The sequence below is a fragment of the Cotesia typhae genome, unplaced genomic scaffold (assembly GCF_013202065.1).
Source record: "Cotesia typhae breed Kobodo isofemale line unplaced genomic scaffold, CoteBio_Ctyphae contig_56, whole genome shotgun sequence".
Classification (NCBI taxonomy): Eukaryota; Metazoa; Arthropoda; class Insecta; order Hymenoptera; family Braconidae; genus Cotesia; species Cotesia typhae.
Window position 1 is genome coordinate 1,592,733 of NW_027423760.1, and position 19,045 is coordinate 1,611,777.

At 32.7% G+C, this 19,045-nt stretch overlaps 2 protein-coding genes across 3 annotated transcripts; both read left to right on the forward strand.

Annotated features, from left to right (window-relative positions):
• Positions 1 to 950: 950 nt before the first annotated feature.
• Positions 951 to 1,859, forward strand: LOC141532056 (uncharacterized). The gene is made up of 3 exons (XM_074250215.1): positions 951 to 1,287; positions 1,449 to 1,676; positions 1,764 to 1,859. The coding sequence occupies exons 1-3, from the start codon at positions 951 to 953 to the stop codon at positions 1,817 to 1,819; spliced, it is 621 nt and encodes a 206-aa protein (XP_074106316.1). The 3' UTR covers positions 1,820 to 1,859.
• Positions 1,860 to 9,627: 7,768 nt separating this feature from the next.
• Positions 9,628 to 10,790, forward strand: LOC141532115 (uncharacterized). 2 transcript variants are annotated; one of them, XM_074250293.1, is made up of 4 exons: positions 9,628 to 9,719; positions 9,797 to 9,998; positions 10,073 to 10,484; positions 10,607 to 10,790. In XM_074250293.1, exons 1-4 carry the CDS (start codon positions 9,675 to 9,677, stop codon positions 10,626 to 10,628), a joined length of 681 nt encoding a protein of 226 aa, XP_074106394.1. In that variant the 5' UTR covers positions 9,628 to 9,674; the 3' UTR covers positions 10,629 to 10,790. The 2 variants fall into 2 exon arrangements, with proteins under 2 accessions (XP_074106394.1, XP_074106393.1); XM_074250292.1 differs by lacking the exon at positions 10,607 to 10,790 and having other exon boundaries at positions 10,073 to 10,542.
• Positions 10,791 to 19,045: the final 8,255 nt, after the last annotated feature.

A 19,045-nucleotide genomic window follows, 5' to 3' on the forward strand; every position in this document is an offset into this window, starting at 1 on the left:
AAGCTAGTAGCGATGCCTCCTACTACTCCTGTATTTTCGTTGTTACAGAGGACTTCGTTGCATAGTTCTTCGATGCAGAGTAGGTTGAGGTCAGAGCCGGTGTCCAGGAGTGCGTTTACCCCTCCATTACGAAATGCTGGGCTTCGTATATGGACCGAGGGGCCTTTTCCGGTCGTTAGACATTTTGGTTTGTCCTTCCCTGGACTCGTAATTCTCCTGCCGTCATCAATGGCGGGTTCTGTTGAACGAGTGGTGGTTTTACGTTGTTCGGATCGGGTTGTTGTTCCGATCTCTGATGGGTTATCATTTCGTTCGTTTCTGGATGGTGTTCTAGGTCCGGCCTCTGGGAGTTTTGGAGGATTGGGCGGGGGTGTTGATTTTGGAACCCCCGATATGGACCCTTTTGGTACTGTTGATAATTGTTGAGGTTCCTCGACGGTGTAATCAGAGACGGGACGGGCATACTCACCATTGCCTTTAATTGTATTTATTAAAAAATATTACCTCTTAAAAAATATACTTTCTCTTTTAAAAAATTTAATAAAATCTGACTTAATGTATACATCTATATAATCTATGCATAAAATCATAGATTATACTATAAAAACTCATTACGAGCGTATATCGTCCTTTACTAATCTTAATGAAAATTATCATACCTATTGTCGGACGATACTTCAAATATAACACCGTTACAAATTGTAATCACTAAAATTTTGAAATATTTTACTGTCAAATTTATTGAAATCAGTGTTAAACAATAATATTGATTAGTCGATGAAAATTTTTTTAACTAAGAAAATGTTTATCGTCTGATCCAATAAACAATCTAATTGGACCAGTAATATTTAATGGAGGATAGTGTATATATATGTAAATAAGACTATAACTATTTTTCTGCTGTAATCTACTTCTATTTTAGTTGCTCAATGACTAATTTTTTATTGCAGATGACGGCAAGATTATGGGTTAAAAGTGATTTAGGAAAAGATTTTACTCATGACATATTAAGATATAGTTTTTCAATGCCTACTTTGCCAGCTTGTCAATTTGAAAATGTCATCGAGGAAATAAATGCTTTAATTAATTTTCCAAATGATAAAGAAATTGAAAATAAACAAAATCTTTTAAAATTCACTAAATACTTGAAAGATTGGTGGTTACCTCAAGCAGCTTACATTACATCAGATGGAGAAAATACGAATTTTATAAATATTTCAGAGTATTTCCAAAGACATATTGGCAGTAATTTGGGATCCACTACTCCCGATATATTTCAGTTTACAGGTATTTCATATTATACTCTCTTATGTATCATTATTAAAAAAAAACATACATTATTACAGTAACATTATTAAAAAAAAAAAAAAAAACAGGCCAATGAAAATTATTCTTTAGGTTTTTTTCTAATTTTATGCTAATAAATATTTTTTTTTTTTTTTTTTTAGAACGAGTTAGGCGATTGAATAATGAATATGATAAAGTGTGGAATGATATGGACAAGGGGGCTACCTATCAACACTTTGAAAATCAATGCGTAATCAAAATTACTAATCACATTAAAAAGCTTTTGGTTGATCTTCAAGATGGTAGAATATCATTATTGGAGTATTTACAAACTGCAATCGAACCGTCTATGCAATTAGAAATTCTAACTCAATTAAAAGTACCCCAATGTAAGTATGTATAACAAGATATTAATTATTAAAAAATTAGTGATAATGGTAAAAAGTAAAAATGTTTTTTAATAATTTTTATTACAGATTTAGGAGATGAAGATAACATCTCAGAATTACCTGATTTACAATTGATGATTTGAAAATATTTAATCATTATAAATTAATGTTAAATGTTGTTTTTGTTAACGTCATAACGAAGCTGAATTGTTATATAATTATTTATAAATAAGGATAATTATATTCGGATGATTAATTATATTTTCATTACTTCTATCATAATTCATGTAAACAAGTTATTCTTTACATTTCTTATATAGTAAGTACTCTCAATAAACTATAGGTACCTAATTCGTCGTTGGTAATTTGATTAAAAAAAAAAAAAAAAAAAAAAAAAAAAAAACAGTCAATATCTTCATTTATTTAGTAAGTCTTGGTCTGTTCTTTGGATCTGAAGACACTTCTTATTGTCAAGATAATTTCTTATAAAGTATATTATTATGAGTCAATTAACTGTGGTCGCCGGAAATAAGAAAGACTCAAAAGTTTTTTGCTATGGTCCTTGGGAGTATTATGATACCAAAAGCAAACAGGAATCTGTGAATTTTTATTGCACTCAACGAAAAACAAAATTCAAGTGTCCAGTTGAATTGAAAAAAAAAGATGATGGTTCTTTTAGCGTTAATGAAAGTGAACACACCCACCCAAAGCCAAAAAGAAAAAATTCTGAAGATGTGAAACATCAGTTAAAAAAACGAGCTGTTGAGCCGATGAAAACAAGCGATATCGCCAAAGTTGTGCTGAAAAAGTATTAAAAATATTGATGTGCTTTTTTTTACTTAATAAATTTTTTAATTTTATTTATTTATTTAGTAGTTAATGCAAATTTTTTCGTCTATATAAAAAAACATAGTTCATATTCATTTTAAAAAATCGATCAGTTGATGGATACTATGGTTACAATTAAACTATTCTTAAGTTTTTCATTTTTATAGTCAATATTTCATATTAAAAGTTAATTCAATATCTGTTTTCTCACCATAGCGTTGAAAACTATTCAGTAAGTTATGCGTCAGCCAGGCAAATTATTACTAAAACAAAATTAGGATATCAGAGTATAATTCCACAAACATTGTTAGAATTATCCGAAATCTTGAAAACAAATCCTTTGTATGAAGAAATTTACATTGGCCATACTGAAGCTCTTGACAAAAAAGATAATGCAATTGTACTTGGATCTGATAACATGCTAAATGAATTGAATGAAGCAACTGATATTACAATTGAGACTACATCGAGGGTATAAAATTTATAATTAAGATAAATCCTAGAAATTTAAACTACGTGATAACTATCTATTATTTAAATTAATTTGGCCTATAATGAACAATTTATTATTTTTAGTGTTTGCCAGAAACTCCTGCAGCTTCTCATCTTTTAACGATACACATAAATAAATTCACTCAGGTGCATAAAAATAGAATTCTCATTGTTTAAAAATTTTTTTAAATTGAAATTTAATGAACATAATTTTTTCCAATAGGGAGTAGCATCAGTTTATGTTATTTGTTCTTCGTTGTCGGAAGAACTAGTCCATCGGCTGAAGAGGGAAGCCCGTGTACATTTTATGTCCATGGAAAATTCCAACGAATTCTTACGTATTTTGGGTCAGGGATTACGAATATCGTATTTAATTTTATGGAAAATGGTGCAAACAATTGTTATTAACAATTTAATTGTTTAAACCGGTATAACTCAGGAACGGCTAATTTGACGGGGAAGTTTATTTGAAAAAAAGTGTTTAAAATTAAAAAACCAATAAAAAATGTTCTAATCGATTTTTTGATAAAGTTAATATTTTCGAAGATATCGCAAAAAACGATGAATAGCGGTAGGACCTCTCTGTCGCGCGCACGCAACCCGTGGACTCAATCGGCTAACGACGAGTAAAAATAAAATACAAAGACGAAAAAAAATTAGAAGCTCGGTGTAGACAAGAGATTAAGAAAAGAAACTTATGAGAGTCATAAAGGAGACTCTACAGAAGATATCTAGACCCATTATCAATCGATCCACCCCATAGACACAGAAAAACAGCCCCATAAGTGGCTATTTTTAGCTAATTTTAACGGAATTTAAGCTTTAAAAATTCATTCCTTAGTGTCCACGGGAGATTAAGAGAAAAAAACTGATGGGAATCATAAAGTACACCCTAGAGAAGATTTTCAGGCCTATTATCGATCGATAAACCCCATAGAAACCGAGTAACAGCCCTATAAAAGGGGGTTTTTTAATTAAATTAACTGAATTTCGGCTTTAGAAAATTCAATCCTCGGTGTCCACCTGAGATTAAGGAAGGAAAATCATGGGAATCTTCTAGGACACTATGCAGAAGATTCCCAGACCCATAATCGATAGATTAACCCCGTAGACACCGAGTAACAGCCTCATAAAAGTCGTTTTTTAAGTAAATTGACAAAAAATTGACTGTTAAAAATTTATTTCTCGGTGTCTACGAGAGATTAAGGAAGAATCCTCATGGGAATAATAGAGTAAACCCTAGAAAAGATTTTTAAACCCATAATCGATCGATTTACCCCATGGACACGGAGGAACATCCCCATCAGTGGCTATTTTTAGCTAATTTCAGCGAAATTTCAGCTTTAAAAATTTATTTCTCAGTGTCCATGGGAGATTAAGAGAAAAAAACTTATGGGAATCATAGAGTATACCCTACAAGAGATGTCCACATCCATAATCGATCGATCAATCCATGAACACTCAGTAACAGCCCCATAAAAAAACTTTTTTAAAAAAATTGACAAAAAAATGATAGTTTTTGTTGGTTTTTACTTTTAAAATTTTTATTTTTAAACAAACTTATCCGTGATAAATCAGCCGTTCTTGAATTATATCGGTTTAAATAATTTAATTGTTATTAACAATTGTACCTACTATCAACGAGCAAAATAACCTAGTTTTCCGTAATCCCCGGCAAATATTGCGATCATATCAGTTATCTGAACCCGGGGTCCTAAAAATGCATACGGGCTTTCCCCTTCAGCCTTAACAATTCTTTCAGTGAGAGTGCACCAAACAGGGTCTATACATTAAGTAGATCCTTTTTTTTTTATATATATATCTAAAAAAGTTTTCCAAAATATTTGCAATAACTTGCTCTTTTCCTTCTTTTTAACATTTAATTTTTTCAAACTATATATATTACTATATTTTTACATTTAATTTTTCTAATTATTGTTTTATATATGCGTTTTGGAATGATTCATTATATTTCTAACAAATGTTATTATTATTTGAACTACTCTTTCTTTCAAACTTTTGTTGAAGACAAAAGAATTGAGATGAAATTCTACATGTTAACAAAACTCAGTGTCAAATGAGTGCGACTTGCTTCTAACGAGCCGACAACGTCCGAGTCGAAGTCAGCTTCTGCGTGTCTATGCGTATAGCTATTGTTCGAGCGCGAGTTGACTGACTTTAACTCGTTGAATTTCGTTCCTATTGTTCATATGTGTATCAGGTTACACATATTTCACGAGAGAATTAACCAATCACAATCGAGGAAATTCTTTAAGTTTTTTTCTGTTAAGAAAAACTCAGTAGTTTTCACGCAGTTGATCAGTGAGTATCTGCATTAAGTATTGCTATACTTTACCTATACTTTTACTTTTCTCAAGTACATGGTAAATAAATCATTTGAGATTGATTATTTTTTTTTGTGACATGTTTAAGATTTATTTTTAATAATTTTTAAATTTTACTCTGTGTATCTCTTGAAATATCAGTACTTTTTGTGACTTGTTTGTTTTATATTCTTCATATACATTTTATCCTTTACATTTATTTATTTATTAGTGTTTTTAGTGTTATGTTGGTTTTGATTCTCAAATTACTTTTTTCTTGGTATATTTATGTGATTCTATTTAATTAATTACAACTAAAATGTCGGGATCTAATTCAAGTGCAAACCCTTTAGAAAATAAGTGTATTATTTGTCTGCAAGATCGAATAAAAAAGATCGAAATAAATCTCAGTTATGTGACTTAACGAAAGCTCAAAAACTAATAGATGCCTTCAAAAAAACTACAGAGGTAAAATATGAATTTCATCGTTCAATTAAAACACCTCAAGAATTACTTGCGAATAAAGTTTTGTATCATCCCAATTGCATGCGGAAATTTGAACTTTCTTCTGAAAGAAGTGATTGTACAGTGTCAAGTAATTCATGCAGTAATTTAAACGATCACAGTGAGAACGCCAGTGGATTTTCTTCAAGCAACGATGTGTATGAATTTAGTTCTGATAATGAAAATGAAGAAAATAGTTCACTTAACAGCTTTATGAGTCACAACGTTCACAATCGGAATGAAATAAGACAAAAGAAAATGACGGCTATTAAAAATGCTATCGAATCTGTTTTACCCCAAGTAGATGCCGGTGAAATTTTACAAATAAACTTGATTACAAAAAAAGTTAATCAAACACTAGGTTCAGAAGCTCAGATTCATAATCGAGATGTAAAATCATTCATGGTGATATATTATAATGATTCCATTGATTTCACTGCATCTTCTCGGTCAAATGAATCGACTTTATTTTTTAAAAGTTCTTTGACACGGGATGATTTGATTAGGAAATTAGCTTCAATTGACGTAATTAAAGAAAGCGCTCAGTTAATAAGAAAGTCACTATTGGCTGAAGATTTTGATTTAAATGACAAATTCTGTGATAAATTCGACTTGCAAGAGTCATGGAATCGAATTACAATGCCAAGTCACGTGGAACGATTTTTTTCTGTAGCATTTGATTGTCCGCAAGCGCAGATTAACAAAAGTTTTGTCGATATCACTTCATCAAATGTAGACGCAGACAATGATCAAAATTCTGCCAATTTAAACCTCAGAATTAAAAGTTTGTACCAAATGATGTTTTTTACGCTGCATGGTGGACGCAAACGAACTCCGTTACACATGTTAACTGGAATTAGCGTTCATTCGATCTGTAAAAGCGCATCATTGATTACCAGTTTGAATCGAATCGGTGTTTCGATGTCGTACGATGATATTCGTCGCACTCGCTCACGATTAGCTGCTTTTACGATTGAACGAAGTCTGGGTAATGTTCCAATACCATCACACTTTGATCCAGAAGAATTTACTGTGGCAGCATTTGATAATTTCGATCACAACGAAAATACATTATCGGCATTCAATAGTTCTCACGATACTGTTTTCGTATTATTTCAAAATCGGCCAAAAAATACTAACATGAAACCTAAAATTAACGACACTGAGATTTCGAAGATGAACAAAACTTCAGTATACATGCTAGATTGCCAAAAATTGAAAAGTTTTGAAAAACCAGATAAGATTACCCTTTCACCGGAATTTAAGTTATGAACGCTACCAAATATCGATCCTTCACTTTACCAGAAAACTACAAACGATATTCTATGGGTCCTAAGTAGAGTAAATATTTGTGAAATTTCAACTTCAATACCACCAACAACAAGTATACAAATGATTCCTTCCTGGGCGGCGTTTAATAGTTTATTAACAGTAGACTTACGGCCGACTAAAATAGCTGGTTATCTCCCAGTTTTACCATTTCCAGTTACGGAATATTCGACTGTTTATACATCTTTATGTAATTTTAAAAACGTTCTTACTCAATTGAAGCAAGACTGCCTTCCAGTATTTTGTGATGAAGGAGTCTATAGAATAGCGCGTCATATTAAATTCGAGCGATCAGAAGAATTTGTAGATATTTTTGTAATGTTGGGATCATTCCATATGGCCAAAGTGGGATTAACCTGTATTGGAAAATATTTGAAAGGAAGTGGAATTGAACAAGTTTTAATAGAAACCGAAACGTTTGGACCAGGAACAACCGATCAAGTTTTAAGTGGCACGAATTATTCGAGATCTTTTAAAGGGTTTACGTTAGTTTCAGAAGCTCTGCAACGATTACAATTGAAAGAATTCCTTAAAACTATCACGATTGATAAGTACAGTAATGATTTCAGTGACTTTAGTACCTTTAGAGATCTTTTAATTGAAGAAAGCCATGATGAAGCTAGGGCTATGTATCAGCTTTTAGAAACAAAATCGAGTAATTTCCGAAATGATTTTGAAGCTTTTATTGTTAAGAGTTGTTCCGAATCATCATTATTTTTATTTTGGAATAATGTGATCGTGATGACAGATTTAGTTAAAAACTTAATTAAAGCCGATAGAACTGGTGATTGGGATTTACATGTGGAGACCGTTATGAAATTACAGCCATTATTTCACGATATGGACAGAACAAATTATTCTCGTTGGTCATCGGTGTACATCGCAGATATAATAAATCTCCAACATACAAATCCTGATCTGTATAAACGTCTGAAAGCTGGTCATTTTACTGTTAAAAATCCAATACTCCGTTTACTTCAATTGCTGTTGATCAGGATTAGAGTGTTCGATTAATCGTTCCGGAAAAGATTCTGGTGGTATAATTGGTTCAACAGCTAAAAAAGATTATGTTACGACATGGAATTTAGTTTATCATGAGGAGCTTGACATAAAAAATCTTTTTCGTCAACTTACATTAGTCGATGAAGACAATTATGAACTTTACCATCACGAGTTTTCTTCTTCTTGCACAAAAACATCGGAGTTGTTAGTGTCCAACATAGTAAAATATATTGAGAAGTATACAAACCCATTTTTGATCCAAGAAGATAATAGTTTACGTAACATAATTACTCAAGAAAAATGTTCTGAAATTGTTAGTCATGGTTTATTAAAAATTTGGGACGTAGGTTGTAATACTTTTAAAAACTTCTACACACAACGGATTCTTCTTCAAAAAGAAGATCTATCTGAAACTATAAAAAAAATAAAACTAAAAACTATGGATTTTAGAGAAAATCAACCAAAAAAACAATTAAAGCCGAAACTAGATGATTTAAAAGAAGCTCAAAAAGTATATAATCTCGCAGTGGAACGTCAATATCCTCGGGAATCTTTATTTTCTTACCAGCTATCCGCAAATAAAATGTTATTTAATAATGAAGGGTTCATGAATGCTGCAGTAAATTCTCAATTAATTGATGAACTCAAGAAGAAAGTCAAAATTCAAGATAGCAGTACAAATGCAGTGGATACGACAACGTGCTTGATATTCCGCACTTTAGATTTGTGCAGAAAGATTAAGTTTAAAAATTTGAAAACATTTCAAGACTACCGTGAACAATTTACTGAATTGTTGCTTGTTGAAATTTCTTGTAAACCACAATTAACCCGGATAGATTTATTATTTGAGTGTTTTCAACAAAAATTACCTACAACTGAAGTAATGTAAGTATGACGTTTTCTCATATTAATTTCGTAATTATCTTGATTAATAAAAAAAAAAGACATTATTATTTTAAGTATCGGGTAAACAAAAAAATGAAAAGGGTTATAAGACTTTTTGAGTATTAATTAAATATCTATGAAAAATATCGTAAAAGAGCAAAAATTTTTAATTGATTAAGCGAAAAGTCTATAATTTAGTATTTAGTTTGCAGTAGAAATAAATTTGTTCAAAGCTAAGCTGATGATTGAAACGTTACTATGGACGTATGTACATTTTACACTCGCATATTATATTTTTAATTTGTAATAAAACACTTATTTTTTTTCTAGATCCAATAAGCAGTCGTTTGAAATTCATTCGATTGGAGATGAAACTCCAATACCATCAAGTGAAAATAATTTTTACAATAATTCTGAAAACGTGAAATTACTACAGGTGTATTTAATTAAACATTTGGAAAAGTCGATTCCAACGTTGGTACGTCAGCATGAAAAATTAAAAATTTTTTCAAACAGTATGCCTAATTCTGCAGCTCACGATATGAATGATGAATGCATTGCTCACATTCAATCTGCGACTAAAAATAAACACACTGAAATAAAAATTACTTATGTAGATTGTGATTTATTAGTGATGGTAATGTATTTCTGGAAAAATTTTAAAATGAATGGTTTAAAAGTAAGTGATAAAAACTAATTTTCATTTAAATACAATTAATTAAATAGTTTATTTTATAAATGACATCATTGTTACAGAAATTATGGATGGAATACAAGTGTGGTCGGAGTACAAAAATAATTCCTGTCGAAATTCTCGTGCAAAATTATAATCAGAGCTTCCGTCAGGTGCTACCAGCTATGCATTTTCTTACAGGATCATTCTATACAAGCAAAATTGGTACAAAGCTCAAAGCGATAGAAGCCAACCCGCTAAAATATCTGGAAAATTTTGCTACAGGTTAGTAATAATAAAAAATGCGAAACTTTCATCGCCCTAATTACTTAAGTCAAATAACTTTATTTTATCAATAGACGTACAACAGTTGGATCTGGGAGATATTCTTAAAGCAGCTGAAACCTATCTAGTACGGGTTTTATATAAAAAAGAAACATGTGAAACATTCAACGACTTAAGGGTTTCGTTATTTAAATCAGGCAAAATTACGGTAATAACAGAATTACCTCCATGTAGTGAAGAGATAACATACCATATTCGAAGAGCTTATTATATCACCTACAATAAGATGTGGATGTTCAGTTCGGAAAAAAATAACCTCGATCCTGTAGACTTTGGCTACGAACAAAAAGATCAAAAACTAGTACCAAAGCGAAGCGTATCACTTTATCCACCCATTGACGAATTACCCCCGCCATGTCATTGCAAAAATTGTTCAAGAAAATGTAATTGTAGAATTAACGGAATGTTATGTTGCTCTTTTTGCAGGTGTGTAAATGAAAAGAGCTGTCAAAATTACATATTTTGCTCAACAGAATAAAAGCTAGTTTAGTAAAAAAACCTTAATTATTTGTGCAGTTACATTCTCTTCTTTGTATTATTTTTTACAGTTACAGAGTCGGTCAGTTGTAAACTAACTGAACTAAGAAGAATATTGGAATACCGAAATTCTGACTTATAAGCTAGAAACCGCTACTTTTGGAGCTGTTTCTCCATAGATATGGGAAGAATCCATCAATTATGGGTCTCGAAATCATCTATGGAGTCTACTCTATGATTTCCATGAGTTTTCTTCCTTTATCTCCCGTGGACACCGTGGAATAAATTTTGAACAGTCGATTTTCGTTCAATTAACTCAAAAAACGACTTTTATGGGGCTGTTACTCGGTGTCTATGGGATTAATCGACCGATTGTGGGTCTGAAAATTTTCTGTAGGGTGTATTTTATGATTCCCATAATAAGTTTTTTTCTCTTAATCTCCCGTGGACATTAAGGAATGAATTTTTAAAGCTTAAATTCCGTTAAAATTAGCTAAAAATAGCCACTTATGGGGCTGTTTTTCTGTGTCTATGGGGTGGATCGATTGATAATGGGTCTAGATATCTTCTGTAGAGTCTCCTTTATGACTCTCATAAGTTTCTTTTCTTAATCTCTTGTCTACACCGAGCTTCTAATTTTTTTCGTCTTTGTATTTTATTTTTACTCGTCGTTAGCCGATTGAGTCCACGGGTTGCGTGCGCGCGACAGAGAGGTCCTACCGCTATTCATCGTTTTTTGCGATATCTTTGAAAATATTAACTTTATCAAAAAATCGATTAGAACATTTTTTATTGGTTTTTTAATTTTAAACACTTTTTTTCAAATAAACTTCCCCGTCAAATTAGCCGTTCCTGAGTTATACCGGTTTAAACAATTAAATTGTTAATAACAATTGTTTGCACCATTTTCCATAAAATTAAATACGATATTCGTAATCCCTGACCCAAAATACGTAAGAATTCGTTGGAATTTTCCATGGACATAAAATGTACACGGGCTTCCCTCTTCAGCCGATGGACTATAAGACCTTTTACCATAGAAATACAAAATTTGTTTAGTGCTGGTATTACATGGAAACCTAACGATCATTCAGAAGTAACATCAAGATTTATCGTTACCACATGTAGCTTAGACGCACCGGCCCGCGCAGCAGTGGCTTGCATTAAGCAGTTTAACGGAAAATATGGTTGTTTATATTGCTATGCAAAAGGCAAAACCGTGGGACGTGGCAAACGAATTTATCCATTATCTCAATGTTATCAGAAAGAACGATGTGATGCAGAGATACGTAATGATATGAGTCGGGCTTTTGCTACCGGTATTGTTACGCACGGAATAAAAAATATTTCAGCATTAGTAGCTCTACCATTATTCAACATAAGTAAAGGTGTTGTTGTCGAAGCAATGCATGCTGTTTTTCTCGGAGTTGTTAAGCAACTTACAAAGTTACTTTTTACGGAAACAAAAGCACCTTATTATATTGGGGCACCTAAAACTATGAACTTAATAGATCAAACCTTACTGTCCATCAAACCACCATCATGTCGCTCGCGAAAACCACGGTCCATATCAACTTATCCCAACTGGAAAGCATCAGAATGGCGGAATTGGCTCGACTATGCTCCAGTTTGCTTACTTGATGTATTGCCAAAAAATATGTAATCCATCTAGCACTCTTATCGGAAGCAATTCATCATTTGAACAGCGATTGCTTAACACCAACTAATTTAGAGCGATCTGATATTCTATTGAAGAAATTTGTATCGCTTTTTCAAAAGTATTATGGTGAAACAAATATGTCTTCTAATATCCATTTAATGACACACTTGGTATCAGTTGTGAAAAACTGGGGTCCAATATGGGCCCATGAAGCATTCGTGTTTGAGTCATGGAATAAGAGAATCATGGATTTTATCAGCAGTTCTCATGCTCGAGTTAATCAAATCGCAATGCGCTTTACCATGCGAAAATTTATTATTATGTCTTTATACGATGATGCAGTATCAACTGAGACCAAAACATTTATCGCCAAACAAGTTAAAGTTTCGTTAGAAACTGATCATGTTGATACCAAAAATCGATTAAAAGGTGTAGGAAAACGTATAACGCGTATACCAACAGATAGTGAACGTGTTGCTTTGATAAAATTTAAGTATGAACCTACGAACTTGGAATGTTTTGAGAAAATGACATTAAGTGGGATCAAATACGAGTGTAAAAATAACAAAAATTGTAAATTCGACAACAGTATTATTTTTGATGCTAATAATGTATTCGGAACATTAATTTCAATTGTTAAATTTTGTCACCGTAATCAAACAATAGGCGGTATTTTCATTCAACGAATGCAGCAAGTCAATTGTATATTAGGAACTAAGCATATTCACGAAGTTACTACTACATTTAATACCTACTTTTTATCGAAGAATCCCAATTTATAAAGCCAGCAATTCAGATCGCTAAATCGAATCAATTATATGTTATTAAACAAACAAATTGCTGGGAAACGGATTAGTTAAATATAATAGATGAGTTATGTTTGTAATTAATAAGTTATAATTTTAGCTGAATGTGTACAGGTAGCTGTGGTAATTTAATTTTTTGTTTAACTTGATGCTATCGACAGTCTTTTATATGTTTATATAATTTATTGTATGGGGCCGATTGGCGTGAATTTATAGAAATAAATCAATAATTGTTAAAAATAAAATTTTAATAAAGTTGTTGATTTTATAATTTGACAGGTGAAATTGTTTCTTCAGCATTCTTGAACACTTACTACAAATTTTTGGTTTTTATCTTGTTTGCTATGTACTAAAGAGCCGGAAACGATATACAGTAGTAGACAGACCGATAAAAATGCTATAAGAATATTTCTAATTAAATAAATATGTCCAATTTCAATCTTAGTCAATTCCAAAATTGTCTGGTACCATTTTCAGTTCTTATTTAAAATATTGCTCTTTCTGTGGATAATATTACGAAGTAATTTAAAATATACTCAAATGAGTATATATTCTCAATTATACTCAAATTAAATAATTTGACTGCCCGCAACTCCAATAAAAAAAAATATGTATTTTTATTTATGATTATTTATTTTGTATTCCCTAATAGCCATTCTGGAGACGAAATTTGAAGTCAAGTATTTGCTGCAAATTCTTGTATCTAAGCTGGCTTTAAATTACTAACATAGATTTCCTTAAACTTAACCGGTAAATGTTATTAAATACTAATTACCGTAAAATTCTAATTAACCATGGGGTTATAATTTTTTTTTAATTTGCCTTCATTCAAAAACTTATTGGTTACAGTATGTATTCACTTTGGAAATACTCCATTTTCAGCATGTATTTACTCTGGAAACACTCTGTTCCCAACATGTACTCATTTTGACACCACTCTGTTTCCAACCTGTATTTACTATGGATTTTCTATAGTTTAAATATGTAATGACTATGAATGCACTGTGGTTTCAATATGTATTTACTCTGGAAACACTAAGGTTTCAGAATGTATTCACTATGGTTTCAACACATATCCACTATGGATACATTTTGGTTACCGAATGTATCCACTTCGGTTATGTTCTGGATACATAATGGACAAATGTCACAACCACACTCTGGAAACGCTCTGGAATCAGCATGGTTACAGAATGAAACCATTTCCACTCTGTTTCCAGAGTGTTTCCAGAATGACTCTAAGGCCGCGAGGGAAGTATTTAAGAAATCATTGAAAATGATCATTGACCTTTAAGGTCAGCCGTTTTCCAGATTTTTTCTAACAATTTTAACAGAAAATGAAGTTAAAATTTTGTAAGCAAATGTTAAAATTTACAATCACCGATCTAATTACTACAAGTGTTAATCGATACTTAGAAATTACGGATATTTTTAACCTTTCTAAATGTTTTTCAATATATTGTAGATTGAAAACAAGTATTTATTTTCAATTTTTTGAATTTCATAATATAAGTTATTGATCAATTAATATTTTCACTGCATATACTGTAATTAGTTTACTTACCGATTCTTCTGTGTGCGTATCTATTTATTCACTTTATCTCAACTTTTAACACATTTTATTTTATTTGTACAAAAATTTGAAAAACGAAAATTTTTATTAATTATTTTTGTTATTGATTTAGAATTTCGAACTATCGTATGTTTTTATATTTTCCATTATTTTCGAAATTACAAGAGTACATTAAAACTTAAATTCTATGATCCGTTCTTCAGGTTTAATTTTGCTATCTTGGATATTTTAATATTAATTGCACAAAATGATTTAATAGAATAGTCTGGAGTATCCATTGACAATAGACAACTGTGATGAAATAACTCAGAAAGATCTAAGAGTTTTTTTCTTCAAGCTTTACATGGTTAATTCTCTGTGAAAGAAGAAAATGAAAAATAATAGTATTTTAGAGTATAATTGTATTAATATTTGTTTTTTTTTTTTTTTCTTATAATAGATATTATAGTTTGCTTTGTTGATTTTTTTCCAACTTTTAACTTTCGCTAGGATTGTTGAACAGTTTTACATTTTCGTTTGCTTTTTCGATTTCTTTCAATTAATTTTATTTTCATTTCATGTTGCAATATGATTTAAAGTGTGTCCATACTTACATGGGAATAATTTTTGAAATTATAGAAAATTGTGATTAATTTTTTTATAAACATTCATCAAAAATTTATTTATTCTTAAAAAAAAAAATAATTAAAAAATCCTTAAAAAAATATAATTAAACATCTCTTTTCGATTTAAAATTTTTAAGTACCCGTTAAGATCATATTGTAAATTAACTTCACGATGAAAGTTCTAAGATCAATTCTGCAAAAAAAAAATTTTAATAATTAAATATTCTGAAAAATTAAATAAAAAATTTCTTGTCAATTTAAAATTTTAAAGTAATCGTTAACATCATATATTAAATAAACTTCACGATGAAAATTCTATATTCATTTCTGGAAAAAAGTTTTTAAATTATAATTTTTTACAATAATTTTTAACTGGTTTCCAATTTATCACCTTTTCTAATCTCTTCATAATATAAAACTCAGTTTTCATGGAATTTTTGATTTCAATAAAAATTTTTATTATAAACTAACCTAGAATTTTATTCTTCATCCTCGGACTCTATTTCAAATCTGATATTTGGTAACAGAGCGAAATCCTGAGCTCTTAAAGTAATTGAGATTAGTTTCATAAAAGATGTGACATTTATTTCAAATCGGAAATCCCCAATAAGAGGATCATTAGTAAATAAGTCCGGAACCCCAATTCTCGCTATTGATCCACGCACAATAATTATATTATGCAATTGTATATGTTTGATAATATCTATAAAATCTGTGCTCATACACATAATATATCTAGTAATAACTCCTTCAGATATTAAAAAAACAAATCGATCTTCATCTTCATCTCCAAACGATGTTATTCCCATTATACGGGTTACAAAACCAATAAAACTGTGAGGAAACAAAATAAATTAATGTATATCTTTTTTCACTACATAAATTAGTCGATTTATTTATAACTATTAAATTAAATAAAAAAAAAAAATATGGTTAGAATAATTATGCGTGTGCTTTGAATTTATATTTATTTTTAGAAAACTATCCAACTTTCGATATTTCTCAGAAACACAATCTCAATTTGCTTCGCTTTATGAAAAGCGCAGAAAAATTGATCATAAATGAGAATAATAATGATAACAATACTAACTTTGATTCTTCCCCATTAACAATTGTGTCTAATCGCATTCCATCACTTTCAGTAAAATTTATTTTGACCATTTTGTCTAATTTTTACGTAATTTATGTTATGAAAACAAACTTTTACGTCAAAAGTTGACTTTTCTGACAGAAAAAAAAACATAACGTTTCAAATTAAGTTAATTCGCGCATTGTAGACTAGTATTCTCAGAACTTAAACGAGATAAGAATTACAACTACGATTGATGGATAATAAGTAAAAAAAAGTATTATTATTATTATTATTATTATTTTGTTATTAAATGCTCAGGGGGGTTATCCCCGGAGTCCGATTCTCCGAGGGCCCAGCCTGAGCTCCATCCGTTACTGCTGGACCATTCCGCACAACAAGGCGGTTAGTGATCACAGCAGGCCAAAGTCATTTCCCTTAAGAGACGGAGAGAACCAAGTATAACAGCCTTCTGCACCCTAACTGCCAAGAACTCAGCTTTTGATGAGCAAGCTGGAACTTTGGCAAGTGAGGAAACAAAAGACTGTTTCATCCCTCCTAGGACGCCAACAATTAGGACGACAAGCTTGACACGGTAACCTGGGTAAAGTTTGCCAATTTCAAACAGGAGATCCTGATATATTTGTCTTTTGTGCTCTTCTTTGGCTGAGATGTTGTATTCAGCCGGGGCCGAGAACTAAATGACATAAATGTCACGAGTGGCCTTGTCGAAGAGCACAATATCAGGTTTGTTGTGATCTATCCGCCGGGTTGTTGCAAATGGCATGTTCCAATAAATTTTGCAACTGTCATTCTCAACAACCTGGGGAATATCTCCTGGCAAATAAGGCAGCACTGGTGTCACGTCAATACCGTAGCAATGACGAAGATAGTAGTACAGTACTCTCAGGGCAGCATTGTGACGCTGGATATATGCACCTCTCGCCAGCACTGGACATGCCGACAAAAGGTGCATAAGCGTCTCCGGATGTTGTCTACACCTCCTACAGGACGTGTCCGGAAGCTGCACCTGGAGCACCTTGCTACGGTACTCAAGAGTGTTAATGACACCATCTTGGCAGGCAAATATGAACCCTTCAGTCTCGGACATCAGGCCCGCTGACTTTAAGAAGGAAAACGTCAGCTGGATGGACAAGCCATGATCACGCACGTGTTTAAAGAACACGCTGTGCATGGACTTGTCCATCAGTTCGCCAAGGAGTAGTTTTTCCTCGGCGTTCCTGATGACGCTCTTAAATTCCTCCTTTCGGAGTTCCATAAGAGCGTTTATTTCTCCAAGACCAAGGGTTCTTGCCGCATATATTGCTGCCTTATACAAGAATGACCCCTTATGCGCATTTTCATGTTTATGTACAATTTGCATAAGAAAGTCATCCTCGTCTGCAGTGAAATTGACAACTTCGTGAGTTAAACCCAGGACCAAACGGTCATGATGCCGCTCCAAACTCTGCAAACCTCTCCCACCGATGGACCGGAAGAGGTATAATCTGGCGACTGATGAATTGGGGTGCATGCTCCGATTCATATTAATGATCTTACGGGTTTTGATGTCGAGATCTCGTAAATCCTTTCGGGCCCATTTCAGGACACCGCAAGAGTATAGTAAGACTGGGACAGCGAGCATGTTAGTAGCTGAGACTTTGTTTTTGCCGGAAAGTACGGAGGACCAAATTTTCCGGAGTCTCCTAACATACTCGCTCTGGAGAGTTGTTCGGACTTCAGAGACCGCATGCATGCGGTGCTCTTCCATTCCTAGATATCTATACAACTCCCTGGCGTCTAATTGGCTTAAGACGCTCCCATCCACTAATTCGACATCATTACCAGTATCAGAGCACTTACCCCTCGCCAGATGTACGACCGCACACTTGTCCAACCCAAAAGACATTCCGACATCTCGTGTGTACTCTGCTACGATGTTGAGGGCCGCTTGTAGATGATCTTTATCAGCGCTATACAGCTTCAGATCATCCATGTAAAGCAGATGGGTAATCGAATAGTTTCGATCACCCGGAGGCCCCACAGAGTACCCATGAGTTTTACGGAGAGCAACAGATATAGGCAGCAGTGAAATGCAAAACAGCAGAGGGCTCAAGGAATCGCCTTGGAAGACCCCTCGTTTGTACTCTACAACTCCGGTTACGTGCAATGCGTTTCCACTTCCAATGTGAAATCGCGTTCGCCAGAGCTGCATTGTACGCCGAATGCATTCCACTATTTCGGGATTGACTCCCAGGCATTTGAGTAGATATAAAATCAACTCATGTGGAGTTGAGTCAAATGCCTTGCGATAGTCAATCCAAGCCATTGACAGGTTGCGTTGATAGTAGATCGCATCTTGTAAGACGCATCGTTCCACTATCAGGTTCTCCTTGCAACCTGACAGGCCTCTTTTACTGCCACGTTGTTCATATACCTGTTGCCATACAGGCTCTATCTGCTGCAAGATACGGTTATTTAAAATTTTTGTAAAAATTTTATAAACCGCATTCAAGCAGGTGATAGGCCTGAAATTCTTAGGGTCAGACAAGTCACCTTTTTTAGGTATCAGTACGGTTCGCCCTTCTACAAGCCAGTCCGGAATCGGATCGTCAGCTCCAATGTATGATGTAAATATGCGGGCCAGATGGAGGTGGGTAGAAGTAAACTTCTTCCACCAGAAGACATTAATGCCGTCTGGTCCCGGGGCAGCCCAATTTTTGCTGCCATTTAGAGCTGAACGAACTTCATCCACACTGACTGCAGGGCTCTCTTCATCAGCATTCTGTCGACGGTG